General features: G+C 64.5%; 5 protein-coding genes across 5 annotated transcripts in view; all 5 read right to left on the bottom strand.

The window, feature by feature from the left end:
* Positions 1 to 2,311: 2,311 nt before the first annotated feature.
* On the bottom strand, positions 2,312 to 5,551 carry LOC112969967 (collagen alpha-1(II) chain-like). Its single transcript, XM_026073834.1, has 7 exons — positions 5,370 to 5,551; positions 4,536 to 4,733; positions 4,341 to 4,442; positions 3,744 to 3,782; positions 3,539 to 3,600; positions 3,263 to 3,361; positions 2,312 to 2,998 (listed from the first exon to the last, which is right to left on the bottom strand). Exons 1-7 carry the CDS (start codon positions 5,425 to 5,427, stop codon positions 2,939 to 2,941), a joined length of 618 nt encoding a protein of 205 aa, XP_025929619.1. The 5' UTR covers positions 5,428 to 5,551; the 3' UTR covers positions 2,312 to 2,938.
* A 1,004-nt stretch (positions 5,552 to 6,555) lies between these two features.
* Positions 6,556 to 10,960, bottom strand: LY9 (lymphocyte antigen 9). Its single transcript, XM_026073862.1, has 8 exons — positions 10,830 to 10,960; positions 8,994 to 9,296; positions 8,611 to 8,868; positions 8,401 to 8,427; positions 8,037 to 8,129; positions 7,767 to 7,820; positions 7,038 to 7,084; positions 6,556 to 6,855 (listed from the first exon to the last, which is right to left on the bottom strand). The coding sequence occupies exons 1-8, from the start codon at positions 10,876 to 10,878 to the stop codon at positions 6,556 to 6,558; spliced, it is 1,131 nt and encodes a 376-aa protein (XP_025929647.1). The 5' UTR covers positions 10,879 to 10,960.
* A 1,141-nt stretch (positions 10,961 to 12,101) lies between these two features.
* Positions 12,102 to 19,033, bottom strand: SLAMF1 (signaling lymphocytic activation molecule family member 1). Its single transcript, XM_026073896.1, has 7 exons — positions 18,848 to 19,033; positions 16,020 to 16,346; positions 15,373 to 15,642; positions 14,313 to 14,423; positions 13,875 to 13,954; positions 13,250 to 13,432; positions 12,102 to 13,069 (listed from the first exon to the last, which is right to left on the bottom strand). Exons 1-7 carry the CDS (start codon positions 18,897 to 18,899, stop codon positions 13,013 to 13,015), a joined length of 1,080 nt encoding a protein of 359 aa, XP_025929681.1. The 5' UTR covers positions 18,900 to 19,033; the 3' UTR covers positions 12,102 to 13,012.
* Positions 19,034 to 20,974: 1,941 nt separating this feature from the next.
* Positions 20,975 to 24,139, bottom strand: CD48 (CD48 molecule). Its single transcript, XM_026073829.1, has 4 exons — positions 23,074 to 24,139; positions 22,602 to 22,916; positions 22,261 to 22,521; positions 20,975 to 22,033 (listed from the first exon to the last, which is right to left on the bottom strand). Exons 1-4 carry the CDS (start codon positions 23,258 to 23,260, stop codon positions 21,942 to 21,944), a joined length of 855 nt encoding a protein of 284 aa, XP_025929614.1. The 5' UTR covers positions 23,261 to 24,139; the 3' UTR covers positions 20,975 to 21,941.
* A 159-nt stretch (positions 24,140 to 24,298) lies between these two features.
* Positions 24,299 to 26,985, bottom strand: part of CD244 (CD244 molecule) — a 4,514-nt gene continuing 1,827 nt past the window's right edge. Inside the window, exons 2-8 of the mRNA XM_026073822.1 lie at positions 26,704 to 26,976; positions 26,313 to 26,420; positions 26,025 to 26,098; positions 25,849 to 25,914; positions 25,690 to 25,755; positions 25,405 to 25,464; positions 24,299 to 25,083 (exon numbers count right to left, since the gene is read on the bottom strand). Coding sequence (XP_025929607.1) covers positions 25,006 to 25,083; positions 25,405 to 25,464; positions 25,690 to 25,755; positions 25,849 to 25,914; positions 26,025 to 26,098; positions 26,313 to 26,420; positions 26,704 to 26,976 — 725 coding nt within the window. The 3' untranslated portion in view covers positions 24,299 to 25,005. The remainder of the gene's footprint in view (positions 25,084 to 25,404; positions 25,465 to 25,689; positions 25,756 to 25,848; positions 25,915 to 26,024; positions 26,099 to 26,312; positions 26,421 to 26,703; positions 26,977 to 26,985) is intronic.

The raw sequence follows: 26,985 nt of genomic DNA, 5'->3' as shown, positions 1-26,985 counted from the left end.
TCCCCCCTCGCCCATCCGCCGCCTCCTGCACGCTCTTTCCGGACGGTTTGCAGTGATGCTCCTGACGAGCTGTCGGATGCCAAACGCTTTTCTTCCTGGGCTAAAATCCTCCGGACGGACGCCGTCGCCGCCTCCCTCCCCTGCGCACCCCTTCGCCCGCTGCCTTGTCTGCCCGTTGCATTTGCACAATATCCTGGTTTTTTCCCCCTCCTTTTCCCCCCGGATCTCTTGCCCATGGTTACACACATCCCAGCGCGCTGCTGAGGGCTGTTGGTGCACCAACGCCGTGTTTCCGTCCCCGTTATCCCCCTCTCCCACCCCGCAGGAGCCGGGCGCTTCCCCAGTAAAGACCAGTAGCACAAGGAAGATCCCCAGTGGCTGTAACAGGCTCCCTGTGCCTCCCGGCGGGTCCGTCCCTGTCGGTACCACCGCTCTGCTCGCCGCTTGCCCTCGCCTGGCTTTCCTGGTTCCTGGGAAACCTCCCTTTTCCAGGACCCTCTGTTTCCAGGTTTCTGGGGCTTTGTAATCCCTCCGTGTCCTTGTGTTCTCTCGCCAGGCTGCCACCAGCCGTCCCCGGGCTCGTCTCCGACCGGGACCCTCCGCGCGCAGCCCCAGCTTGCCCCGGCATCCCGCTCTCCGGAGCCGGGAAAAGGCTGCCAGCATGCGCCAGGCCGCCTCCCGCTCCGAGCCAGCTTCCAGTCTCGTTTACACCAGCACTGCGGTGCCGGAGTGACTCCGCTCGACGCCCCTCCGGGTGCAAATCCCGCCCGGTTCCCCAGCGCTTCCGGGGGCGCTTTGCGCCCCGATGTGCCCAGTCCCCCCCAGCGAGCGTCTCCGGTGTCTTGAAGGTCCCTTCCCGTCTTCCAGCCTCCGCCAAAACTCAACGAGCCGGGTCCGGTCCCGCCGCTCCCGGGCCCGTCCGCACCTGCTGCGGCCTCATCYGGGCTGCAGGGAGCCGAGCCGAGGGGACGGGATCGGGGTTTTCGTTGCAAAATGACTCCAGCGAGGGAGATGCGGGATGCGTAGACCGGGGAGAGGGTTTTTTCCCCCCCCCCCTTGGAGTTTGAGAAGAATAAACCCTTTTTGTTCGTTTTTTTGTTTTGTTTTGTTTTCTTTGCAGAGCCGAGACCTTGTGCATGCGTGTAGAAAGTTGTAAAATGTAAAATTGTTTTTTAATATATAAAAAGCTTGTTTTTACAGTTTGCAGTGGATCGAAGCATTACAGCAGTGTTAGGAAGTTTTGGTTGTTTTTTTTTTTCCATAGAGGGACTAAAATTGTACAAATTTTTTTTTTTATATATAAAATAAACACATTTGACATTTTTCTTTGTCTTCTCACACCTGGCGCTTTGCGGTGAGCTGGTAGAAGCTGGCTCGCGGCTTCTAGCAGTGGTTTGGCAGCACTTTTAGCTGCTTCAACTCCTCGGATCTGCCCGGCCTGGCTCTGCGCAGCGCTGGAGTTGATGCTGAGCCCTGGGTCAAGGTGCTGCAGTGGCAGGATGCGGCCTCGAGAGAGCACGCGGAGGGAAACCAGCCCTGCCCCGGTGAAAGATGCCCTCGGAGGATGCCCGGTGCCGGCGGAGGATGCTCGGAAACAGCCGTGTCCTTTCTGCCGGCGGCTCAAGGTAAGGGGGGGGGGGTGCTGCTCCTGCCCCCCAAATGCACGGCGCGGGGAAGGGAGGGGGATTTGCAATTGCCCCGGAGCCGCTCTGGCGTTACCTTGCCCTTTTCTCCTTGCTGCCAGGCTCAGGGAAGGAGGAACAGGAGCGTCAGCGCGGCGTCAGACGTGCACRGGACCGAGGGCAGGGAAGGAGCCGAAGGCCGTGCCGAAACCCCGCGGCGCCCCGCCGGGCCCTCGCGGCGGAAGCGTGAGTCCCCCCCGTCCCCCCCCCGGCGCGGTCGGGTTGCAAAGCCGCCCTCCGAGCGTGCAAAGGTGCCGGGGGCTGCCGGCCGCTGCGTGCAAGCCCCGTGACCCTCGGCCCCTCTTTGACCTGTGACGAGTTCAACAGTCATCTGAGCAGCCCCGTCGGGTCATTTCGGTCCTGCGCAATTTTTCCCCTCATGAGTAATGGAGCGGCAAAAAAAAGAAACTTCCCACTCTCGGCCCCCACGTCGGCGCTTTACCCGTTGAGTGGGCAGAGCCGCCTCTTCTCCTTCCCCGAGGACGGGGCACGGCGGGGAAAAACTGACTTCTCGGGGCTGAGCTGCGGCTTCCTGCGCGGGGAGGGCTGCCCGCCACGAAACGCCCCCCCCCCGGCCACGGATCGCCCCCCTTCCCCTCCACCAGCGGGATCCAGCACGCTCGTGCCCAGGACCCAGTGATCCCCCAGGAGAAACCCGGGCAGAAATCCCGGCGGGATGCAACGGGGAGCCGGGGCAAGCGCAGAAACAGCCCCGCACGCTCGGCAGGTGGAAATGCCTCCGTCCGGATGCAGCTCACGGAGGAAGTGGTTGCTCACACAAGGGCAATTTTGTTTCTTTTTCGCCTGTTCTGTGTTTCTCCCCCCACTCAGCGGGGTCATTGCGGCGAGTTACCTGCGGCCTGCAGACCCGCTGCAACTTTCCCTTCTTTCACCCAGGTCTCGCTTAGGCCAGAGAGAAAACCCAGCGTTTCTGGGGTGAAACCCTGCTTTATTGGCTCGACCGTGCGCGTCGCTGACCATCCAACCCCTGTCCTTGCATGCGCATTAGAAAATGCACGTGCACGGCCATGCCACGCGCAGCCACGTTGTGCACGGCCGTGCCACGCGCTGGCTCCCGTCCTGCCAGGGTTTGACACGTGCTCCAGCACCCGCGGGCCGGGAAGGGCCGAGGAGGCGGCGAGGCCTCGTCGCCGGCCGGGAGCATCCTCGCCGCGCGCGTGGCCCGGCCTCGCCGCCTCCTCGGGGCGTTTCGAAGCTGCCGGTTTCTCCGTGGGCTTCGGCCATGCTGGGAGCCCTCAGTCAGCGCCRGGCGCTCCGGAGCAGCGGGAGCTGCCGGCAGCCACGGGTGCAATGGGCTGCTCGGATGAGAGAGCAGCAAGGTCAGGCCCTGCTCCGGGGACRGGGAACAGGACTCCGCAGGGCACCGCCACATGTGGGCATCCCCTGGAAAGCATCAACCTCCTCCGGGGACCGGCCCGGGCTGGAAGCACCTGCGATGCCCGGCGCTGGGCACATTGCAAGCTGGGCAAACCTGAGAACGGCCCCGTGCAGTCCCTTGCTCCTGCTTATTGCCCAAAATTACACTGTGCGCCCGACATGGCCGAGGAGCGTTAAAATACCTGGGCCGGCAGCAGCTGCGGCGGGGGAGCATCCTCCTCGCCGAGGATGGTTTCCCTCAGGTCCTGGGTTGGGGGTTTCTCCGGCCCCTTTCGCTCCTCCTGCAGCGGAGACGGCAGCGGCTTTAGGAGACGCTGTGCGGCCCTGAGCATCCCCGTCCCCGAACTCGTGTCCCCACCGCGTCTGCATCGCCCGCCGGGGCAGGCTCGGCTCGAAGCCCGGGCAAGGGGCGGAGGAGGCAGGATTTCGGCTGCGGACCCCCCATCAGCTGGACTCACCCTGGCAGGAGGGATTATTGGGGCCCTGTCATGGATGGGGACGGTGGCTGCTTCTCCCAAGTCTGCAATACAGCGATTTTGGATGTGAATAAAAGCACGAAAACCAGGCAGAAGACATTACAGGGAGACGCTCCCCTGCGCCCAAGCGGGTGTCGCCACCCAAACTGGTGCCAAACACGTCGCGGCAGGTCGGACCGTGTCTTACCCGAGGAGTCGCTGCTCGAGGCCACTTGGTTGCCGCTTTCTGCGAAACGAGGCAAATACACAGGTTGCATTAGAATAATTTGGGGGTTGGATGCACTTTGCAAAAGCCCCAGCAAGTTCCTTCTGGGAAGCCGGTCGTGCCAGGGGCCCTACGTGCAAGGAAGGGTTTTGGTTTTGCTTTGCAGGAACTAGTGATGCCTTAAAAGCAGGCCTATGACTAGGCCAGAATTTCAGGTCGTACTAAAACAGAAAAGAAGAAGTCCTGCGCTACAGACCAAATCTGGAACCGGGCAGCCCAAAGGTGCGAGAAGAGGGGAAAAGCAAACCTCCGAGCGTAGGATTTATGCGTTAAAACTCCTAGACTTTTTAAGTCAGAGCTGAGCAAGGGGAAAATCCTCGCCATGAGGCTAAACGGTGGCAAAAGCAGGGCTGCCGGAGCAGGGCAAACCCAGCCCCGCTCGCAGGCTGCCCCAGCGGAGCCGGCTGCTTTGCAGCGCTCGCAGGTGCCGGCGGATGTGGGCTCGGTGCCTGCCGCCACCCTTTCCTGCGCAGCCCCGCGCACGAGCCGGCAAGCCGAGGAGCCRCCCCGGGAGCTCACCTTCCCCCTTGGTCCTCCTGTAGGTCAGGAAGAGCACGAGCAAAGCAACGGCCACAAAAATGACCGGGGACCAGTACCGCACGGGAACGGCCGACGCGTTTTCTGGAAGAGACGAGAGGCTGGTTGCACCGGTTGCGCTCTGCGGAAGCGGAGCGGGCGCTTCGGGGCGCGAGACCCTGGCTTTGGGGTACTCACGGCTCTTGTTCCCCGCGGCGCCCGCTCCCGTCGGCGGGGCGGAGGGGTCGGCGGCCCCGTCCCCCGGGGGGACCCACGTCCACGCCGCCGGCTCATCCCCTTCCCCGGCGGTGGAGTTGGGGGCCCCCTYGGGCCCCGGGACGCCGTCGGGCTGCTGGAGGCTTTGGCCTCCCTGCTCCTCTCCTACGAGGACGAGAGCTGGGAACAAAGTTCGTTAATTCACATCAGCGCTCGATAGCTCCAGCGGCACCGGTGCCGYGTTCCCAAACGCGAGCGGCTCAGCCCAGGACCCATTTCAGCCTCGCGGCGTTTGGGCTCAGGAGCTTGGCAGTCTCCTCCTGCCCTTTGCTTTCCGGGCTGTCTCGCACCGGCTTCCTGCGCTTCTCCACCAACGCGTGAGAAAACCATGCGTGAAACAAGCGCTGGCGGTTTGCAGCTCTTTTCCCAGCGTGCAGCGTTTCCCCCCCCGCACGTCACGTCACGCCGAGCCGGAGATGGGGCAACAGCCGGCGGGGACAGCTCAGGCGGCGCACGGTGGTGGCGAGACGGCCCCGGGGCTCGCGGGCCTGAGTCAGAGCTGCCCACGGCGGAGCCGCCGGCGACCTCGGTGCTCCCGCCTGCCCGAGCATCCCTGGCGCGCGTCCTGCAAGAAGCCCGGCCCGAGCGGCAGGACACATTGCCGGAGCCAGGAACGTGCAAGCCCGGGGTTGCAGCACCCCCCTGCTGCAATGCAAGAGCCCGGACGCCCCAACGCCTCCCTCCACCGCGAGGACGTGGGAGGTCCGAGCCTGCTCCCGGCTAACCGGCCCCCGTCCCTCCCGCGCCGCCCCTCACCGGCTCCGGAGCACAGCACCGCCAGGCAGATCCAGCCGCGGCCGCCGCGGGGGTCCATGCTCCTCGCCGCGGCGCGGCTGTGCTCGCAATGCCTTCCTTCCCCTTCCTGCCCGGCCAACGGCTTCCTCCGCGCTCGGAGGTGGTGGCACCACAACGCCCCTCGTTAACGGCCACAGAAGGTCCCATGGGAGATTTCGGGGTTGGGCTGGGCTCTGGCGCTGCCCAGGGCTCCCTTGCTTTGCTCCAGCACGGGGCCCGGAGCGCCGGAACGCCCGCGGCCCAGGTGCCGTCGCTCCCGCCGGCCCTTTCCCAGCTCCCGCTCCATTGCCACCTCCCGCTGGAGCCCTGGCTCTCACCTTACCGGTTACGAAGGTTTTGTGCCATTTGGATGGATCCACTGCTAAAATACCCAATTAAGGTATATCTTTTAATCGAGTGCGACTTTGAGAAAGTACAAAAACAGTATTTCCCTGCCATACCATGAAAACACACGGACCAAACACATTATTCCCGGAGTTTGTCAATAATAGGCTGGTTTTGCTGGAAAACCAGCCGACAGAGACTGCGCTCGGCTGCGTCGTGCATTTTTATTACAGCAGTTGCTGGAGGGCTCTGCCGTGCGCGACACTTCGAAGCAGTCTCTGGTTTGGTCCCTAAATAATTTACTGCCTGCACAGCCAAGGCAAAGGTCCGTTAGAAAGCTGCCTAAATCCAGTGCTACGCTATTTTACTCCTTTATATACATAAATATCTCAAGTAGTAATTACAAATCGTATATAGGCATCCGAGAGCGGAGGAGATCTGCGCCGGCCGCTGTCCTGGTCCTCCTGCCGGCGCCAGGGCTGGTGTTTTTTCCAGCTCCGCAAGTGTCAGCTTGCAATATCTCCCCCTCGCTGCTGCCGCGTGTCCAAGTCGGGTATTGAAAAAGCTTAATTCCTCTGCAAGGTGAGAGCTGGATCTCTCGCCACTGCCGCGGTTTCGTTGCACGTCCCTTGGTCCGCTCGGAGGGGACGGAGAAAGGAGCCCGAACGCCGGGCGGATGCGAAGGAGCCGCATGCCCGTGCATGGGCGTCCTCCCGCCGCTGCCGGCTCCTTTCCCGAAGGGCAGGATGGTGGCCGCCCGCTCCGGGGGGGAATCAGGGGATGCACTGGGCTCAGAGCCAACCCTTGAAGCCACCCGGGGCCTTCATCGTGCCCGCGCTTTTCTTGCCCTGCTCCGGGCCGCCGTTGCGGATCTTCTCGTCGTCCGTTTGCGGCTGCGGAGAGACGGCGCGGTGCCGGGGCGCTTGCGGGCCGAGCGGGGCTCCCGGCCGGCTCCTGAGAGCCACCCGCRGCCGAGCCGCCCGTCCCGGGAGGGCAGGGAGCATCGACTCACCTGGGCYGTGGCCTGCACTGTGGAGTAGATGGTTTGGGCAGTTTCCCTGCYGGCGGCCGGCGTCGCCTTCGGATCCGTTTTCTCTGCGTTAGACGAATTCTGCGCGGGACCCTGCGGGGAAGGCTTTTAAAAGGCGTTTTGGGAGATCAGCGTTCAGCAGGGCTCCTAAGCCCTCCGAGAGCCTGCGAAAAACGCCGCGGGAGCGAGCGCCCGGCTCCCGGCTCCGTGGGAGACGCAGGCAGGTGGCCGTGCCGCCGCGGRACGGGGACGGGGACGGAGCCGGAGGGACTCACCTGCTGTAAGGAGCCCACCTGGGCGTATACGGTCAGACTGTCGGTGTCTGCAAGGAGCAAAAGGCAGCGGCTGAGCAAGCCCATCGCTCATCCCTGCGGCTCATCCCTGCGGCTCATCCCTGCGGCTTCACTTTGAGGCTTTGCCACCACCAGCCGGGCACTCAGGCCCTGCTCGTAGCCCTTCCCTAAGGGGTTTATTTCGCCTGGGGTTTATTTCGGCTGAAGCRTCAAAGCGCAAGCGAGCGGCCGGGTGAGACGGCTGGTGAGAGCCCCGCTGGTTCGGGCAGCGGCGCGCGGGACGGGACGGTCCTGCCTGCCCGGAGGGGGAGCGTCGCCCGGGGACCCCCCTTCGGCCTCGGCACCGCGAGCTCCTCTTCATCCCGCCCCGGGATTTCCCCAAATCCCGTCTTGCTCGCGGGCTCTCAGGGCTGAGCAAGCTTGTCCTGGCCATGGGGACGGCGCGGGGGTCTCTGGGGTGGGACTGAAGGAGAGCAGGAGCCCCAGGAAAAAGCTGGGAAAGCCGGAGCGGGGATTCACCCTGGGAATGACGGATGGTGACCCTCAGCCTGGACGTGGTGTTTTTAAAGCATTTGGGGGATACGCTATGCTCCAGGAGCGAGCGGCGATGACGGATGATTTTCCTCCTGACCTTAGACAAGACCAACCTGTTCCCAGCCCGCTGCAAAAGGAGGAGGAAGGAAAATGCCTCGGAGACCCCCAAAATCCTACCTGTGTTGGTTGTGTTGGTCCTGTCCCTCACACACCGAGGGAAGACCTGTCTGCCTGCGGGAGGAAGGACAAGGAGCTCCGTCACCGCCCGGAGCCGGAGCAAACGGCACGCCGCGTCCTCAGCTCCAGCCTCCCCGTCCTCGTCCCGCGCCCGGAGCCTCCGGGAAACAGGGAGAGGAGCRAAACGGGGAAAAGGCCTTCGGCGCCGCCACGAAGGCCGGCGGGGAGGGCGAGCCGAGCTTCCTCCGGCCGCGCCGCGGAGCCGCTCACCTCTGGCGCGGGCGATCCCCAACGCGAAAAGCAGCACGACGACAAGCGCCACTGCGACACTGATGGCTGCAGCTCGGCTGCCGGCGGAGGTTTCTTAAAAGCAAAAAAATAGAAAAAAGGCCCAGTGACAACGGAGAAACGGTCCTGGCGTGCYGAAACACGTAGGCGCCTCTTCCCGCCATCGGACCGGCGGGAAGCGAGCCCGTCTTTGCTCCAAAGCGCCCCCAAGCCGCCCGGCAGCAGGGCTTTGCCGAATCCYGTCCGGCGCCGCACCGCGCCGCGCGAGGTCGATCGGCTTTGCAAACGCGGCGAGCGCCCCGGCCCCCCCGCGCCTCCGGCTTCGCGCGCCGCGAGCGGGGCTCACCGGCAACGGGAGCCTGGGCGGTGCTTTCTGGCGGCGCGGCGTGGGCAGAAAAGAAGGAAAAGGGAGACAGGTGAGTGTTTCCCACGGAGCCGCCTTTCCCGGGGCCGAGCCCGCTGCACCGGCGGCGGCAGAGCCGGCGCGGGCAGCCCCATCCCGCCGCCCCCGGGGTGGTTYCTCCCTTTGGAAAAGCCGGCACGCCGCGGGCGCTACCTGCGCAGACGGCCGCCGGCTCCACCGTGACGTTGCTGCGGCTGACGGGGTTTCGCACCGTGCAGGTGACGGGCAGCTCCCGGCCCGGCAGCCGCTCGAGGCTCAGCGCGGTGCTGTTGTGCCGCAGCCCGGCCGAGTCGCTCCAGGCGTACGAGACTCCGGCCTCCGGGGCCGGCACGGCGCAGCGCAGCTCGTAGCGGCAGACGGCGCCGGAGCAGTTGTGCCAGGTGCAGGTCACCGCCGGCTGCGGCAGCTCCGCTGCGGGGAGCGGCAGAGAGCGGGAGAGCAGGGGCTGTGAAACCCTCCTCCTGCACCCGCGGCTGGCCTGAGAAAAAGAGGGGAGGAGGGAAAAAGGGGGAAAAAAAGACAAGAAAACCCCTCACCGTACACGTGCAGGCTGAAGGAAGACTTTGCTGCGGTGAAGGGTAGAGCCTCGTAGATGCCAGCGTCTTCCATCGCCAGCCGCGAGATGGTGGCTGCGGTGCCATTGTCGGAGAAGGACAGGCGACTCAAGTAGTTTTGGTTATAAAAAGTGACTTCGGGAGGATTTCCGAGCCTGACTTTTGCCATCACGTAGTTTCGACTGATCCAGACCACTTCTCCTTCCAACAGGCTCTGAAGACGAAACGTGACGGACTTGCCCACGGCGCCGTTCACCTCTGTGGCTGCGCCGTGCCCGGAGCACACTGSGGACAGAAGCAAGAGCGAGATGCGGCCCAGCAGCACCGAGGCYGGAAAACCCCCAGCTGTCCACCAAAGCCAAGTTCCTGGTCCAGCCGTTCCCCTTAGGTAACGCGGCTTGTTCCTGTCCTGGTCCGCACGTGTCCTCCGCGGGCCCAGGGAGGGGGGACTCCATCGCCGACTGCCCCTAGCTGAGACCTTGGGAGTTGTGACATGAGTGAGCCCYGGGCCAGACCCTTCCCGGCCCTCCAGCGGCTGCGGGAGGGCAGAGGGGCACCCGAATGGGCCAGCCAGGTGCCTCCAGCTCTGGTCGCGAGATGCTGGCTTTGGCCTCAGATGTAGTTTCTCTTTTTCCTCCGGAAGCGAAAGCCCGGCCCGGCCCCGCTGGCGAAGCGCCCCGCGAGCACACGGGAGCCGGGGGCGAGGTGCAAAGCCCCGAGGTGAGAAGCGAAGCAAAGGTGCGAAGGGGAGGTTGCAACAGCTCCGGAGGGCCGAGAGCTTCCATGTCGTCAGCAGAGCGAGCAGCTGAGATGGGTGGCGTCTGCCCTGGCCACGCGCCTTCCCGAGCCCGCGAGGACRTGTATCTCCGGCTGCAGCCGCCGGGAGAGGAAAAGCTTGCCGGGGAGATAAACTCCCACGGGCAGAAGGCTTTGGAGGAGGAAACGCCGCTGCTCAAAACAGATTTTGCTGCAGCAGCAGGGGTTATGGTGTAGCAGAGCCCTGCTGGGGGGCTGCTGGGGGGAAGAGGAGGAGGAGGAGGAGGGAGGAGGAAGGCAGCACTCRGGAGTTTGCTGCCGAATGTTTTCTCTGGGCTCACAACTGAAAGCGAAGGTGCTATTTTGAGCCCAGCCACCCGCAACCACAGCCCGGGGCAGGGGAGAGCAACACTGCAAGGTGCAGAGGCACCCGGAGCCGGTGAACCGGGCGCACATGCCCGCCCCAGGGCGCCGCCGGGAGTCCAAGCGCCCTCCTTGGCTCTCCGGACTCGTGGAATTAGTCAGGAAGTCACAGGATTTTTCCTCTCAGACTTCCCTTAATGTTACTTCCATCCCTTTGCCGTCGCTAGACTCGTGTTTATGAAATCCTCAGGGCGGCCCAAAAGCAGRTACAAAGCATCTTCTGCTTTAAACAGCCCTCAGTGCCCCGCGGCAGCACCCCGGGGTCCGGAGATGCTGGAAACTCCATGCATGACCCCAAGGAAGAGACACCAAGCCGGGAACAGAAAGGAAGCGCCACGGGCTGGAAAGGCGAGTGCTTCACRCCGGGCACAGCTGGGGAGCAGCGGGCGGGAGCTGAGACCTGGCGCGTTCGCCGCTCCTCAGCGCAAGGGCAGCCCGGGCTGGGGGGGCTCCGCGCCTCGCCCCCCGCTTCGTCCCCCCTCTTTGGGATGGATGAGCAACGTGGCAAGCGAACGATGCCCAAGGGGAAAAGCCGTCCCCACGCAGCGGTGCCAGCCCTGCCTGCTCCGGGGCTGGCGCGGGAAGCGCCCCGAGCCGCCCCGGCCCCATTCCCAGGAAACCCGGCCGCCCTGYGCTTACTTGCCCGGTGAAGCAGGACGGCGAACGGCAGGCACCAAAAGGCTCCCATCTAAGCGCGGCTCGTGGGACGCCGTTTCCTGCACCCCGCTGTCTGCCAGACCCGCGGCGAGAGGCGGAAGTTTCTCTGCCGCTTCTGCGAAGCTCATGGTGGGTGGAGATATCTGGGGGGGGKTTTCTTTAGTCCAATAGTTCTTACYGGTGCAATGACAACGGCACCAGGTCGAGCGACGGCCCCTGCTTTCGGAAGGATTGGGAAGGGAAAGCAAGGAAATCGCGGATGGCGGGTGTTACTGTTTGCAACTCGCGCCCCGGCGGAGCGGTGCCTGCTGAGCGGAGCACCGGGACGCCGCAAGGTGCCGCGAGACCCAACTTGCGCATCCGCGTGGGCCGCTCGCGCCTGGCGATGCCCCCGGCCCTGCTGCATCCCACGAGGCCGCTGCGGCGCGAGGGCTGTAACCGATGCTGCTCCGGCCTGGACGCTCAGCCCYGGCAGAAGCATTGCTCGGAGGGCAGCCGCCTCCTTAATCCAGCTTTACGCTGGGAAGCGGYGCGAGCTCGGTCGTACCGCGAGGCAGGTGGGGAAGAGCATGGGAGCAGCGGGGAGCTCTGTCCTTAAAACCGCACCGCTCCGGCTTCCCTGGGCCCCGGTTTGCTGCCTTCGCTTGGTTCCTGCATTTACGCAGCAACAGCCCAGGTGCCCTAACAGTGTTTCTGCTGGAGCTCCAGCGACTGGAGTGAGAATTTGAAGTCCAAACCGCCTCGGGCCCCGCGGAGCTTCACGCGCGGCGTGGCGCAGGGTCGCTCGCCCAGCCTGCAGCGCCGAGCGCCTTCTCGGCAAGGACGAGCGGCGGCCACGGAAATTGAGGCTTTGCACTATTTTAGGAGCATGAGGTCGAGCGCATTCTCCCCCTTCGTCGGCCTCGGCGGGCACCGGGGGGAAGCGAGCACCAGGGCTGACGCAGTTTTCCAGGCAAGCAGCTCAGCTGATTTTCATTAGCAAGGAAAGGAGGAACCAAAGGACAAGCAAAAGCCCTGATTCCTCTTTCCCCTCCCCGAGCAGCCCCAGGAGGCTCCTGCTCCAAACCTGCTGGCCGGGGCAGCCGGCTTCCCACCGAGGCCGGGGGGCTGCCCGGGACCCCGGTGTCCCCACCGTCCCCCAGCCCCATCCCACCGCAGCCCCCGGAGCAAGGCGAGGGCACCCATGGAGAAGGGAAAGCGCCGGCTGGGTGGCAGGCGAAGGGCTCGTCCTCTTGTTTTTCACAGCTCTCGTGCAGGCCTCGTTGGGAGATTTTTTTACTACCAATTTATTTTCCTGCTGCACGTGAGGTCAGACCTGCTGCATGAGACGAATTACAGCGGGACGATCAAATAGTGCGGATGGGGCAGGGGGGGGGTGGAAACAATTTGCAGCCCCGGTGCCTCCTCCAGCGCCCCGGCCCCGGGGTCCCCGCAGGGAGGTAGCGGGGGGCACCGGCGGCGTCGCGGCCACGGGCTGCCTCCCGCGCGCTTCCGCGCGTGAAGGTCAGTCTGGAGCAGGCTTCCCCGCTCCCRTAAGCCGTCGGCGGAAAGGGGACGTGCCGCCGCCGGGCGCCTCGTGTTGGGGGGGGGGCTCGGAGAGGCGCCTTCCTGGGGCAAGGGGCTGAGAGCTGCTGCGTTTTGCAGCTCCTCGCTGCAAAGAAGAGCTCGGCAAGCGGTTTTCTGTTGCTTCTTCCTGCCTTTGAAGTCGGGTCCTTCGGCGTCATCCCGCGCCGTGCCGGCCGCCGCGGGCCGGGGGCTCCCTCTAGCGAAGCCGGGGCCGGAGCCGTGGGGCCCTGCCGGGTGCAAAGCGGGCTACGAGCACGGCTGCCCGTCCCGCTCCCCGCTGCCTGCCCCTCTCTCGTGCCAGCCRTCGGAGCTCGGCCGGAGCCCTGCTGCTCCTCCTCGGGCTTCCGTCTCTCCCGGTGCATCCCGTCCCGCCAGCGACGGCCCCAGGAGGCTTCTCGTCTTGCTTCGGTTCTGCCCTTTGCTTTGCCTTTCCTTAACGTCGGGGCCGGTGCTTGCAGCCGTCGGGGCTCAGCGCAGCCGCRGCGAGCGGCAGCGCGCGCTGGAGGGTTTTATCCCCATTCCCTGGAGCCGGTGGGATTCCCTCCAGCCCGGGATGCCGGCGCCCGGGGAGCCGGGCCGGCAGCGTGCAGCGGCGAGGCTCAGATCTTGGGCAGCGTCACGCTGGCGTAGACCGTCGTGGGCCCCTTGTCGGGGGTCTGCGTCGGAAAGCAAAAAGCCGGCAGTGAGGGGCTGCGCCAGCATCGCCCGCTCCCGGGAAGCGGCTCCGGAAACCTGCTCATTTCCGGCAAGAGCCGCTTAAATCTCRTGGGATTTTGCAAAGAGGGAAAAGCGAGCGTGGGAAAACGCCCGGCGGCGGCGGCRGCAGTGGTCCTCACCTGCGGGAGCGGCGGGGGTCCCGGCCGGGTGCGCGGCTCTGCCCGGGGGCTGGGCGCCGGGCGCTGCTCCCGCGCTGGGACGGGGGCCAGCGCCGTGTCCGGCGGCAGCCCGGTGGCGGCAGCGTAGATGGTGGTGCAGGCGGGGTACTCGGCGGCGGGGGGCCCGCGGGGGCCTTTCGGTTTCTGTTCGGGGAGCGAAGGATGAGCCGGCAGGAYGCAGCAAAAAACCCGCACGGTCTGTCCCCAAACCCCCCCACCAGCACGCGGGGACGGTGCAGCAGCCCATGCTGTTCCCAGCTCATCCCAGGTTAACCGCGGATTCCCGCGACCGCCYGCAGCATCCTTGCACCAGGGGCAATGCCGCGCCGGAGCGGGACAGGCCCAGGGAGCTCCCAGCCCACCRACGGCAGGATTTCCCCATCTTTGGCCCTTGCGGCAGCCGGCAGCAAGGCTGCGTTGACACCCAGTGGCCGAAGCCCRGCACGTGCTGCGCGTCCAACCGGGAAAGAAAACTCCCCTGCGCCAAGCGGCATCCGAGACGGGTGGACACTGCTCCATCCTCTGGGATGCCAGTGGCTCGGCGGCGCTCCGAGCGCTCCAGCCGGGAAAGCCCGGCCGCACTCACCTCCACCCGCTGCACTTGGGAGTAGATGGTGTGCACGGCGCCGTCCTCGGCGAGCGGCTCCCGCTCCCGCTTGGCACCTGCTGCGGGGACGGAGGAGGTGACAAAGTTAGTGCCACGGGGAGAAGGGGACGGCGCAGCAGCGGAGCCCGACGCCGGTGCTTTGCAAGCCGGGCTGCCCGGTCGCCGGAGCATTTCCCGGAGCACCGGGGGGACGGTGCAGATCCTATGGCCCCGCGGCAGATCTCCGGGCCAGGGGGAGAGAAGCCCGCGGACTTATGGCCGATGCTCATTTTTGCAAGTTGGGTGTTGCAAAGGGAAGGGGAAGGGAGCGCGGGGCCGGCAGGGACCGACGGCTCCGATGGGGCCGCGGGGCGAGAAGCCCCCGGCGTTCGGGCTGGGACCATTCGGGTCCSCAGGGAAGGGCGCCCCGGCACTCACCTGCGCGCAGGGCCGCGCACCCGGCCGCCAGCGCCCACGCGGCCATCGTCACCACCGCCACGGGCACCGCCACCGCCAGCACCAGGTGCCCCATCCGCAGCCCGGCGCCGCCTGGGGAAGGGGCAGAGAGAGGAGCCGGCTGAGCGGCTCTGCCCGGCCGGGGGTCCGGAGCGAGCCGAAAAACCCCTCGCTCCGCCTTGGCGCCGCCGCCTCCGGCTGCCGGTTTTGGCAGAGCAGGAAGCGACGGGCAGGAAACGCTTCTCTCGAGCTGAGCCGAGCGCTCGCCCCAATTGCCACCGAGCTGCCACCGTCAGCAAAAAAAGCTGCCGGGGAGCCAGATCGGGGCCGGATAAGGCCCRAAATAATGTCACCAGTTGCTTCACAGTGACTGCGGGGGGGGGGGACCCATCGCACGGCACACGGGCGCCACAAACCTGCCCTGCCGATGCGTTTAAGTGTGCGAACGAGCTTCGTCGAGAGCCCAGGGAAAGCGTTGCACCCCCCTCCCCCCCCGGGCCGGCTGCAAAAACGGGGTGAAAAACACTGCTCCCGGGCGGGTTGATTCGAAGGAAATAGGCGCCGGCCCGCCGCTCCCCGGGGAAAGGGGCCGAGGCTCCTCCGTCCAGCCCCGGCGAAAGTCCCCGCGTCACGCGGGAGGCGGCAGAAAACCCCAGCGAGCCAGAGCGTGATTTCTGCCCCGGAGCCTCCGAAGGGGAAGTTGCCGCTGAGTTTTGGGTTGGTTTGGTTTGGTTTTTTTTTGGTTAAATCCTCCGGAGACGTCGCCGCGTGCGAGTCTCATGCATTTACAATGAGCGCCGGGGAGGCAGCGGCCGAGGCGAGGGAAGCGGCCGGCGCCGGGGCTGCGTTTACGGCAAGTCCTCGGCCGCGCCGAGGGCTCGTGGCGGCCGCTTTTCCTGCCAAACCCTCCTTTGAGCAATGCAAAAAAACCACCCCGAAACCAGCGGGATGAGGCAGCACCGAGGGGGCGAGACGCAAGCYGGGGTGGCGCAAGCCCCGTCCGCTCGCCGACGCCGGACCCTGCCCGATCCCGGGGACTCACCCTGCTGCTCGGGGCCGCACTCGGAGGCGTTGAAGGCCACGGCCCGGCGGCTGACGGCGTTGGCGGCGGTGCAGGCGCAGGCCAGGCTGCCGTTGCGCAGGCTGTAGGAGAGGTGCAGCAGGCTGCCGTTGCCGGCGCAGAGGTGCCAGGTGCCGCCCCAGCTGTAGGACACCCGGTCGCCCCGCTCCGCCACGCACTCGAGGGTCACGGTGCAGCTGCCGTTGGCCAGCGTCCTGCTGAGCACCTGGATGCGGGGCGCCGACACCGGCTCTGCGGGGAGGCATGGAGGATGCCGGGGCTCGTTTCCGGGGCAAGGACGCTGCCTTGTCCCCTGCCCCGTAAATCCCACCGGCCTCTTGCAGCACCCCGAGAAACAGAGGGGAGCTGGTCTGGCCCCAATCCCGTTCCTGCCACAGCATCCCTAAATGGCATCGGGAGCATGGAGAAAGATGGGGTCTGCATGTGCCCAGAAGCTCCAGGAGATGCCCAGAAGCTCCAGGAGATGCCCGGCTCACAGGCTGCAAGAGGGTGCCAGGCTCACCACAGCCTGGTGGGAAGGAGACGGGGAGGGACGTGCCCCGCAGCCCCGGCGCCCACCCTTGCAAGCGGCAAGGGCAGCGCGGTCCCCCCCCATCACCATTCCTCACCGTATACTTCCAGCTGTATCTGCCAGACAGTCTCATCCCTGCCCTTGCTGATGATGTACTCGTAGAGCTGCCTGTCCTGCCTGCTGGTGTTGAGGATTTCCAGGGAGAAGTTGGCCCGGTGGAAGCGGGTCTTCTCCTGCATGTAGTTGGTGTAGTTGCCGTCCAAGTACTTGAGCAGCACCAGCTTGCGATGCGGGTCCTCCGTGTCCCGCTTCCACACGGCTTCGCCGGAGCTCACCGTCAGCTCCTGGAATTCCAGGGGGATCCGCAGGAACGTCGCCTTCCCCAGGGTCCCCAGCACCGTCTCCCTCGCCCCGCGGCTCGCACCTAGGAGGAGAGCCGAGAGAAGGGCTGAAGGACACGKGGGGACAGCCTGACCGGCCCCGAGCGACCGCGCGGCTTCCTCTGCCCGCGGGATGAGATGGGGACRGTGTTTGACTCGCCCTGGCAAGCTGCAGGTTGGGGACTTCTTGGTTTCTGTGAGATGACACCCTCAAGTTGGGTTTTCCTTTTTTTTTTTTCCTTTTTAGTTTTCTATCAGTTTATCTAAGCACGTTTTTAACCTGCCTAAAGCTCTTGGTACCCCTGCACCCTGCGTCAGTGATTTCCAGCACATTGGGTGAAAAAGCAGGTTGCTGCAACCCAACCTCCCGCTGGGCGCCCCTTGGTTGCCGCTCGGGCACCCGCTGCCTGCCCATGGGTGCCACCACCGCCCCGTTCCCAGAGCCGGGAGTAACGGCAGTGCCCTGATGCCGCGGTCCTCCGCAGGGACATGGCTTGCGGACAGCGGGATGAGCCCGGGGATCCGGGCCCGAGGGGAGGATGGGAGATGCTGCCCTCCTCCGCTCTTCCTCTCCCCCCCGACTGAAGGAAACAGCCTTCATTTGCGTGAACGAGATTCTTCAAAACAGGCACCGTAAGGTAAAGCATCCACCAGCCCCGGGAGGGGAAACACCAGCTGCTCCCTGCCGGCTCCCTGGAACGCTGCATCTGGAGAAACCTTCTGGAGGACTTTTCTTCCAGACRTTGCAAGAGAAATCCAGCCTTTTGGAGAGGGGCTCGGGGGTGCGTCCAGGCTCTGCAAGGTCGCGCGAGGACGAGGAGCTCCCAAAGGCGYTTCTCGGCGGTCACAGAAAGCGCGTTTGATAAGAGGAGGTCTAACATCTTCGGGGACGGTGGGGCGGGAGGCTTCGCGGCCGCCTTTCCTCAAGAGCGCGCTGGGAGGGCACGAGGCCACGCTTGCCCCCGCGATGATGCTTCTCTGTCTTTGCCTACGAGCCGGTGATTCATATTTCCCCGGGGCTCCTGGTTACCTAACGCTTGTTTTTGTAGGAAACGGTGCGGYGAGAGATGCCAGCTCATCGCCGTTGGTGCCTTGCCCTTGTCACCGCTGCTTCTTACGAATTTTCTTTCCATCGGAGCAAGGGCTTGCCCCAGAAAAGGAGGGAGGGGGGGTAAGACAGAGGTGCCCAGCATCTGCCCCTCCTGCAGCCATTCCAGTAAAAAACACGGAAAAGGCTCTGCCCGAGGGGGCACAACACCGACTCGCTGCTTCTCGCTGCTCCCAGCGCGGTGCAAAGCCCAGCGGGGTCCCGGCTCTGCTCCGGAACGACATTTCCACGGAGGGGACCAGGCACGGCCGTGATGCGCCGGGGCCCGGAGACCCGGCCGCTGCCCCTTCGCGCTCTCCTGTTTCCCATAACCCCAGCACCGAGCTGGATGCTTTTTTCCCCAGTGTTTTCTTGCCGCTACGGAATACAGCATTTTCGGCATGCTGTGATTAAGCTCCTGCCAGTCACYGCTGGAAAAGCCCTTTTTGCATCACGGTAGAAAAACCCTGTGCCCCAGCACGAAGCAGTTCCTGGAGAGAAGATACTTCCCCCGTATCAGGGAGGCGATTGACCCGCTCCTGCTCCGCGGGAAAGAGGGATGCGGGGAGGTCGCCCGGCCCGAAACCCGGCTTGGGGGGGGGAGCGGAGGAGAGCGAACGCCGCCGGCGCCACGCTGAGCCCGCGGCGGCCCTCGGCCCAGGTAGGGCGTGCGCGGAGCTTTCGGCGCGCGAGGTGGAGAGAAAACCCCGCGGGGGATTTTGGGGGGAGGTATTCGAGTAATAGCAAGGCAGCAAGGCTGCGGGAGAAATTCCAGCTCGGCGCAGGTCGCCGCCTTCCCGGCTGAGCGCCGGCGACCGGCTGCTCCCGGGCTCCCCGTCCCGGCGGCCGCCTCTCGGCTCCGTGGCCGGGCAAGGAGTGTTTTGGGGAGATTTTTGGTAGCCCRGTTTTAGAAGCCACCTTGGCTTCGGGATGCTGCCAGCAGGGCTATTTCTTTCTTTTCTTTTTTTTTTTTTAAAGCAAGTTTTACAAGTTAGAAAACAAGCATCATCCTGGTACAAGTTTCCTTCCGTTCTTAAGTGTATTTTGTAGTTTTGGTACCACCTCCCGGCCCCCTCTGATCTGCGACGGCAGCRGCCAGGGCAATCTGCCAGGAAACCTTCGTCTTAAACACCCCGACTCACATCTGGTGCTAAATTATTTCTTCCCTGCTATTAACACCCCATTAAAGCGCGCTGTAAAGCGCCTCGTTACGGCGAGGACGCTTTGCCCGTCCATCATCTTTCGCTCTCTCCTCCCTCAGCCCTGCAGCACGTTAGAGACGCTACGCGCGCAGCTTCAACTCGTTTATCTTCTATACGGCTGCTTCTACTCGATCCRTCTGCCCACCCGCCCTATAAAGCAAATATATTTCTAAACGCCGGCGAGAAATATACGTCTTAAAACCTGCTAGCCCCCCCCCCACCCCCAAAAGCCCCGATCGATAGAAGAGGCACGTACCCCAGACGCAGCAGAAGGAGCTCAGCAGCCAGAGGTACGCGCTGCGGTCCATGCCGCGGTTCAGGGAGCCCCTCCTGCACTGCCGTTAATATGCGCCCCTGGCCTCATTATAAGAGCAGGTGTACTCAAATCAGAGACGCCGCCGTGGGCCATGTGTTTCCTGTTTTTGGCTGAATGATTTTCTTTTTCTTTTTTTTCTTTTTTCTCTCTCGAGTGGAAAGTATTCAAAGCAGAGTGAACGCTTCGCTGGAGAGCGCTCGAGAGACCTGCAGAAGGAAGCGCAGCGTCGCCTTATAGCTGGCACCGGAGCRCCGTCATCCTGCCCCGGGTCCCTAACCGGGCGCCAAAATACGAGAAGTGAGCGGGAGGGAAATTACTTCGAGTACGGTAACAGCTTCCCCGTGCCGAGAGGTGCCGTGGAGCGGGGCCTCCCCCGGAGCCGCTGCTCCTCGCCCCCACGCGCGGCTGCCCGCATCCTCCCGGCCCCGGCTTCGCTCCGGCCAAGGAGACACGAGCCCACTCCGGGGCGGCAAAGAGGTTCCCCCACTCCATGAGCAACATTTGCCCGTTTTCCAGAGGATCGGCCACAAGAGGGAGGTGCAAGAGGGGCATTTGCCTTTGCAAACCCACCGAGGAGGGGAGGAAGGGCAAATCCTCCTCTTCAGGCCGGGTGCTCAGGGCAGCGACCCGGACTGTGATTTGCTTTTGCTCCCGGGATATTTAATGCCTCCCGGGGATGACCAGGTCCCAGCAGTGGGTCGCTCCACGGCCCCGAGCCGAGCCGGGCGCCCTGCCGCCCCGGCCGAGAGCGGAGGAAGGGGAAAGCGTGGAAAACACCGCCCGCTCGTTCCACTGCTGGAAGAGGCTACGGAGAGCGGGGTTGTTTTTGTGTTTTTAGTGGAATGAATTATTCATCTGCGCTGCTGCTCGGCCCCCTCTCTGCACAGGTGTTTTTAAATGGGAGAAATATTTTTTTTCCTATTCCTCTTCAGGTTTTTGGTGCTTTTGCTGTACTGGTTTCCAGAGGAAAACAGAGGCGAGAGCATAAAGTAGGAGCTCTTCCGCTGTTTTAAAGTGAACGGAGCCAACCGTAGTGCCATAACGAAATAAAAGGTGAACTTAATACCCCACAGTTTCTAATGGAGCCAATTTCTGGGAGTTCCATAAAAACAAGTTTTGTGGTCAGTAAGTTATTTCTAAAGAGAAAAAAAGGGTTATGGCTAAAGCGCTGCTAGAGCATTCGCTGGCCCCTGGCATCCCCATGAGCTGTTTCTGCCCACATTGAAAGCACCTAGTTGAGAAAACAGGACATTTCCCGGTGACTAAAAAGCCCTTTGCGCACAGAAGGGAAGGACTTAGCAAAAGGTGCAAGGAAGGAAGGATGAGTCACACGCAGATGAGCAGGAAGCTGCTCCTTCCCCTAACGCTGCAGCTTCGGCTCTGCCGAAACAGGACCGAGGTTGCTCCCCGCCTGTGCCCGTCCCTGCCCGGGACCCTCGGAGCCAGCGGGCAGCCGGATTACGAGGGGCTTCGACACGCAGCCTGGCCACAACCACCACCCTGGGGGCATTTTGCAAAGYGGCGAGCTGCTGCCCAGGCAGAAATCCCGTCCTAAAAAGCGGCCGCTGCAAACCGAGCGCCCTGGTCCCGCAGAGCCGTAAGAGCCCGGGCTGGCACYGCGTCCGCAGGGACGGTGACACCAGGTTCCCACCTTGCTGACCACCCCGAGACAGATTATTCAACAAGCAAAAGCAGCAAGAAAAACCTTCCAGGAAGCAYCTGGGAGCCTGAAGGGGAGGAGGAAAAAAAAAACGTAATAGGCACTCACAGAAAAAACACCTTTTAACTAAAAACAATAATCCCCGTCTGTCCTTGCAGAGCCGGAGAGCATCTCCACCGCCCGCGGGATGCATCCCTCTGCCCCGGTGGAGGGGATGGAGGCGGCCTGCGGTGCCAGGCTCTGCGCCGGGAGCCGGTTCCCTGCCGCAGGAATGGCTGTGGGAAGGCTCCTGGCCGGATACGCGGCTCCTCCCAGCAGGTCTGAGCGCCCCCATCGCCCTTGCGGTCCCCCGAGCACCCGGCTGCTGCGCAGAGTCAGAAGGATTCAGGACACCTGGAAACACGGCCTTCGTGCAACAGCAAAGGGGTTTATTGCACAAACACACACCTTTCCCAAGGCAGCAAAACGTATTTGCCCTGCTGGCGTCTCCCGTGTTGCTGAGCCTCGGCTCTGCCTCCTGGAGCCGCTCCGGGCCCGGACGTCGTGCAGCACCTCGCGCTCACCTGTGGTCTGGAGGACCCCGATTCCCCCAAAAYGATTTCCAGCTTCCCAGGGCACGATGCGTTCCAGAGAAAACACGGCCGCCCCGACCCCGTGCCGTCACGTTGGCACCGTGAAGGGCAGCGGGACCCTGTCGGCTCCTGGGATCTCCCCGTGCTCCCGGGGAGCCGCTGGCGTTGGAGGGTCCCCAAAAAGCTCCGTGCAGGCGGCTCATGGAGACGCGCTAGCAGGGGAGGGGGTTTCACCCCCCCGGGGCGCTGCAGGGATGACGGCAGCACCAGCGCCCGCTCAGACGCTCCCCCCCCCCAAACGCTGCTCCGAGACGTTCCCCGTCCCGGGACTGTGAGCACCGTGATCTACATCGCTGGAGTTTTTAAAGCACCACTGCGAGGAACGAGATAAACGTTAGATGCTTCCCCCCCCCCCCCGATGCCGATCTCCAGTTACAACAAGGCATCGAGGGGCCAGGAGGGGAAACTGAGGCACGGGGCTCCGCYGAGGGTGCCAGCAGGGCTGGGAGCGGAGCACGGACTGCGGCTGGTGCAGCTCAGGGCAGCCCGGACGCGCGGGGAGCAGCTGCCTGGAGGCGAGATGTTTTCCAGGACGGTTCTGCAGGTGCCTTTTCCCCGCAACGGCTGCGGAAACGGGAGTTGGGACCMCGGCAGCGACCCCGGCACAGCCGACAGCTGTGGACAACATCCGCAGCACCGGGAAACCACAGGTCCCTGCCGGCTYGGGGGCCTCATCCGGGGAGGGGGGGCAGCGACAGGAGGTGACGTGACGAGGAAAGCTGGCGGTGGTGGCAGTGTGTCCTTAAGCCAGGAGGAGGAGGAGGAGGAAGAGGAGGAAGGCCAGAGCCAGCAGCATCTTAGTGTTCTGGGCCACGGAGACAGCGGAGGACTCAGCTGGAGGGAAACCCGAGCGCCCGTGAGCRTGGGAAGAGGCGTTTCCTGGCTCTCCATCCTCCCCCCCACCCCRAAGCTCGGCTGCACCCGCCACATCCCCCTCCGGAAAGGGGCTGACCGCTCCGGAGCCCAGGGAYGCCCCCGACCGCAGCCGGCCCCACCAACGGCAGCCTGCTCCCGGGAGCCCCCGAGCGCRGCCCCTTCCCAGGCGGGTTTTCCCGCGGTACCTTGCCAGGAGCAGGGGTGCCGGTAGGTCAGCGAGGCGTTGCTGGCGGACACGGCGTTGCTGACCCGGCAGACGTACGTTTCCACCCCGGGGCGGAAGGAGAGGTGCAGCTCGGAGCCCCGGCTCTCCGGCGGCTGCCGCTGGGGCAGGATCCACTCGTACGTCACGTCCTCGAGGTCCACGAAGCAGGTCAAGGTGGCCCGGCAGTGCGCCGTGTCCCCCCCTTCCACCTCGGCTCTCACTGTGGGCTTCGGCACCCGTTCTGCAAGAGGCGTCACAGTGTCACAGCCCCCGTCCGTCCGTCCCTCCATGCCCCCCTCCGCACATGCCCGCCTCGCTCACCGTACACCACCAGGCGGACGTTATCCGTGTGCTCCGTGCCGGTCTCCTCCTCCAGGTAGAGCCAGTAGACTCCTCGGTCGCTTTTCCRCAGGGAGCGGATTTGCAAAGTGTTGTTGGGGAAGAGCCGCAGCCGGTCTTTGAACCGGGAGTCGGGGTAGCGGATTGAGCCGTCTGCTTCCCGGATGGCGATTTTCTGGGATTTCTCGTAGCGCCAGTGGACTTGGTGGAAGGTGGTCCGGTTTCGCGGCGCCGGGTGGAGATACGCCGTGCCGCCAACGATGCCGGCCACCACGGATGGGCCGCCCTGCGCCGCGGCTGCCGGGAGAGCGCAGCGACTGTCACGGCGGCCCTGGGAAGCTCCCACCCCCCCCCAATTCCTGCCCCTGGGGATGCACCGGTACCACGGGCGCCCCCCGGGAGCCGGCAGTGCCCCAGCGCCCGCCGCGGCCCCCCTGCGCCCTGGCCGCCCCACCTTGCCGCAGCAGGAGGAAGAGGAACACGGTCACAAGGCCCATCGCCATCTTCATCCGGCRTCCGCGCCCAAGAAGTCGGGGCGACGAGTCCCCCGCGAGGGTCCCATGAGCCGGCAGCCCCCCACCACCACCCAGCGCAGCCCTGCGCAGCAGCAGTTCCTCRTTTGCCGCCGGAAGCGGAGTCATGTGGACGCGGGTTCAGCCCTGGGCTTGACTTTGCGCTGGCTCCGTGCGCACCGCCGAGCGGGGATCTGCAGCCGTGCTGAAACTCTCTGCATCTGCCCCCCCCCCCCGCAATGCTGTTGTGCGCAGCCGCGCAGTGACACTTCCCAGGCTGCAAAACTGGGTGCAAATCAGCACCACAGCCTCCACGGCCGAGCCGACGCTCCCCGGATGTGGCCCCGAGCGGATCCTTAGGAGCCTGCGTTGGTCCCGTCCCCGTGACCCCGGCTCTGATGCAGTCGGTGCAGGTGAGAAGCGGACAAGAGGGATGATTTGGTTCCTCGACAGCCTCCTCCATCGTTAGCCCCTGCTCACAAGGGCTCCGCGGGTGGGTTTGGGCTCTGCTACGGCCACGCAGCAGCCGCGTCCACCAGCCGGGCTCGTAGCACCGGCCCTGCTCCAAAARACCACCAAAGCACATGCATAACCACTGCCGGAGCCTTGCTTAACCCTCCGTGCCGAAATCCAAGCACACCGGCCCCAAATGTCGTGCAGGTGCTTAAAATGAAGCGTTTGCATTAAGGCCAAATTCCTTCCCAAATGAAGATMTTTCGGGGCCTCCAAGTGGGCCCCGACCTGCTTTCGTCCCGGCCACGAGCGCGTTGTGTCCATCCCGGCAAAGAGCCGCCGGTGGAGATGCTTTTACGCACATGCCGTGGCACAAGTGGTGCCGGCACAAGGCTGGATCCAGCCGTGCTGAGCACCCACATGCCGGATTATATTGCGGAGATGGGAAAGCGAACTTCACCGCTGGGAAGCAAACTGCTGCCTCAGCGCCAGCAGCAAATCGTCTCCAGCRCGGCCCTTATTAGCATTAATTACCATGCTGGGATGGAGCCCGGCGCGCCGACGGGGACTCCGGCTCCGCAGATGTTTCCTCCTCGCTGGAGCCGGGATTTCAGACCCGCTGCTCCGGCAAGGGGCCAAAATTTGCCCCCTGCTCCCAGCGCCCATCTGGAGCCTGCGGGTGCGATGGTCACCGTGTCCCCGGGGTGATTTTATTCCCTGGACTGTGATGTGCACCACGCCGTTAATGATCCCAATTAACGTGCCTTTGGCGAGGGCTTTTGTGCTCTTCCCGCCCCGGGCTCGGGACTTTTGTTAGAGAAACTTGGAGTAACTTCGGTGGGAAGGGACGTCCGGGTGGCTCCAGGCACCGTGCAAAGCAGGGCCACGTCCCAGCCATGGGATCAGCAGCAACCTGGTTTTCCACCCTTGGATGACTCGTCGCCACCTGCCTCGCGAGGCTGCAGCTCTGCGGCAGAGCCCACCCATGCAAGAGGTTCACCAGGGGCTGCCGAGCTGCAGGTGAAGCCCCTCACCCTCCCTCCAGGCACCTCTGAGGCTATAAAGAGGCCATGGAACAAGGACCACAGCCACCTCCTGCACTTGAGCTTGTATTTGCACTTAAAAATAAACCCCCAACGTGTGTYGAACCTATCGAGACCTGGAGGAAAAAAACACCCAAAGAGATCACCGTCACGCTAGACGCGTGCACATCGCACACGTTTCAAAGCGATCTTCTGCAGCGGGAGCTCCCGGCCACCGGGTCTGTTCTCCATCCCTGAAGGAAGCCTCCAAGGAGCAGCTGGGCTTGGCGACCTGCGCGAAGACCCGGCTGGCGACGTTCCGGCCCCCAGCAGAAAGCTCGGCACCTCGCTCCGGGCGGAGAGGCCCATACGGAAGGAGGAGAGGGCCTTGCCGAGCGGCTAGGAGAGGCGGTGGCCCRCGGCGGCCGGAGGCGAGGTGTGCGGCGGGGCGCGCCAGCGTCTCGAAGCCTCCGCCGGCTGCAAGAGAAYGGCCGATCCTGAGCGCGGGGCTGCAAGGGGCTCGTGGCACCTTGGGTCCTTCCCCCCCTTCGAGGCCGTCGGCATTTCCACCCCCTCATCCCGCAAGCCACRGACCACGAGGGGCTTCTCTTAGCAGAAATTTAAGGAAAACGTGCCCATCCGCATGGAGCAGGGATGGGGAACGAGGAGGGCRGATTCCTGCCCAGGAGGCAAAATCTGGAGAGCGAGGTGCTCTGAGCTGCACCCGGGATTAACGTCAAGGAGGTGTTAGCAAGGCTTGGGGCTGCCCCTGGACCGGGGCTCCCGCGAGTCCGTTACCTCGGCGTAGGCGGTGGAGGTCAGAGACGGATCGATCCTCTTCCTCTTGACAGAGGGGGACTGCAAAGCAGAGCRAGAACCTGCCTTTAGAGACGCTCCAGCGCGCCCACCCCTGCCTGCTGAGAAGGACCGCAAAGCTTTCCATGGCTCAGCCATAAATCCATCCTGGAGGGATGCTCCGGAGCATCCGAGGACCCCGCTGAGCTCCTACRGACACGGAGGGGACCAAGGTTTCCAAGCCCTGGTGAAAGGCAGACCCTGGGAGTCGCGGCAGGAGGAACTCACCCTCTTGCTGGCCTGCACGGTGGAGTAGATGGTGCAGCTCTCGGGCTCCCGCAGGCGGCCGGGCCCCTGGAACGGGGAAAATCAGGACGTTTCAAGCAGCCAGCCCGGCTGCAGACCCATCGTGCATCCCAGCCGTGCGGGAGCTTGTTCCGACCTTACCAGAGTTTTGGAGCACACTGTGGTGTAGATGGTGTTTCCCGTCCTGGTGGCCTCACTGCTCCCGTTCTGCGGGGGGAAAAACCAGCCCCAGCTCGGTTAAAGGATCCAGCTCGGGGGGAAGGATGTTTTAGACAGCGGTGGGGGGCGGCGTGGGGAAGGGGTGCCCCGGCACTCACGCGGTCGCGGCTGGGCTGGGCTTTGCCCACCTCCTCGTAGACGGTCAGCGGCTGCTCGGCGTTTCCTGCAGGACCTTAACACGAGCGGAGCAGGAGGGTCGGTGTTTTAGGGGCTCCGGCCCCCGGGGGGTTCGGCCCCCGGGAAACACGCGAGCAAAGCAGACGGGACGGAGAGAGCGATCGCTGCGGCAGTTTGGATGCTCTGTGTTGTCCCGTGCCAACCCGAAAAGGAGAAGCGACCCCAGCGGCGGCACCGAGCAGAGGTGACAGCCCCGGGCAGCACCTTACCTGGCCTCCTCCGGCACCTCCGGACGAGGATGAGGACGAGAGCTGTGACACCCAGCAGCAGCCCCAGGGCCGCGGCCAGCATCCACCACAACTCCATGGTGAAAAACTCTGGGGAGAAACAAGGGCAGAAGGAACAGGGAGACCTTCGATGCGGGGCAGAGCCCCTTCTAAGGCACCTTCTGCATCGCGCTGCCCCAAAATACGACATGCATGGAAGGGCCTGGCCGGTAACCCTTAAAAGCCAACAGCAGGGCTGGGACAAGGGACTTTCCCCGGGTGTCCAAACCATGCCACGGGCAGGAGAAACCCTTCAGCCAGGATGCCCGGGGGCCCCAAGGACGCCTGGCTCCAGTGGTGCTTGCACCGTCCCCCCCGCGCCGCAGCAAGTCACCTGGGGGGCTGCACAGCGCCGAGACGTCGGTGCTGGCCGTGGCCCAGCTCACGGCGTTGCTGGCGTTGCAGAGGTAGACGGTGCCGTTGGCGTCCCCGCGGAGCCACAGCTGCAGGACGGGCTGGTGGCCCAGGGCTTCGGGGGCCACCCCAGCCCGCGACCAGCCGTAGGTGATGTTGTCGGCGCCAGGGACGGCGCAGGCCAGCGAGAGGTTGCACCAGCCGCGCTCRCTGTGCGCCACGTGCGCCTCCAGCGCCGGCCGGCCCACGGGCGCTGGAAGGA

Source organism: Apteryx rowi, unplaced genomic scaffold (genome assembly GCF_003343035.1).
Source record: "Apteryx rowi isolate R43461 unplaced genomic scaffold, aptRow1 scaffold_379, whole genome shotgun sequence".
NCBI classification, from domain to species: Eukaryota; Metazoa; Chordata; class Aves; order Apterygiformes; family Apterygidae; genus Apteryx; species Apteryx rowi.
This window is presented reverse-complemented; position numbering and strand designations above follow the sequence as displayed.

What these genes read in the sequence shown, in the direction of transcription:
- SLAMF1 (XM_026073896.1), bottom strand. Translation starts at nt 18,899, where the DNA reads ATGGACCGCAGCGCGTACCTCTGGCTGCTGAGCTCCTTCTGCTGCGTC. An exon ending in GTGCGCGGCCCTGCGCGCAG is followed by an intron (nt 13,955 to 14,312) that starts GTGAGTGCCGGG and finishes CCGTCCCCGCAG; the next exon opens with CAGGTGCCAAGCGGGAGCGG. An exon ending in CCCAAGTGCAGCGGGTGGAG is followed by an intron (nt 13,433 to 13,874) that starts GTGAGTGCGGCC and finishes CTCCCCGAACAG; the next exon opens with AAACCGAAAGGCCCCCGCGG.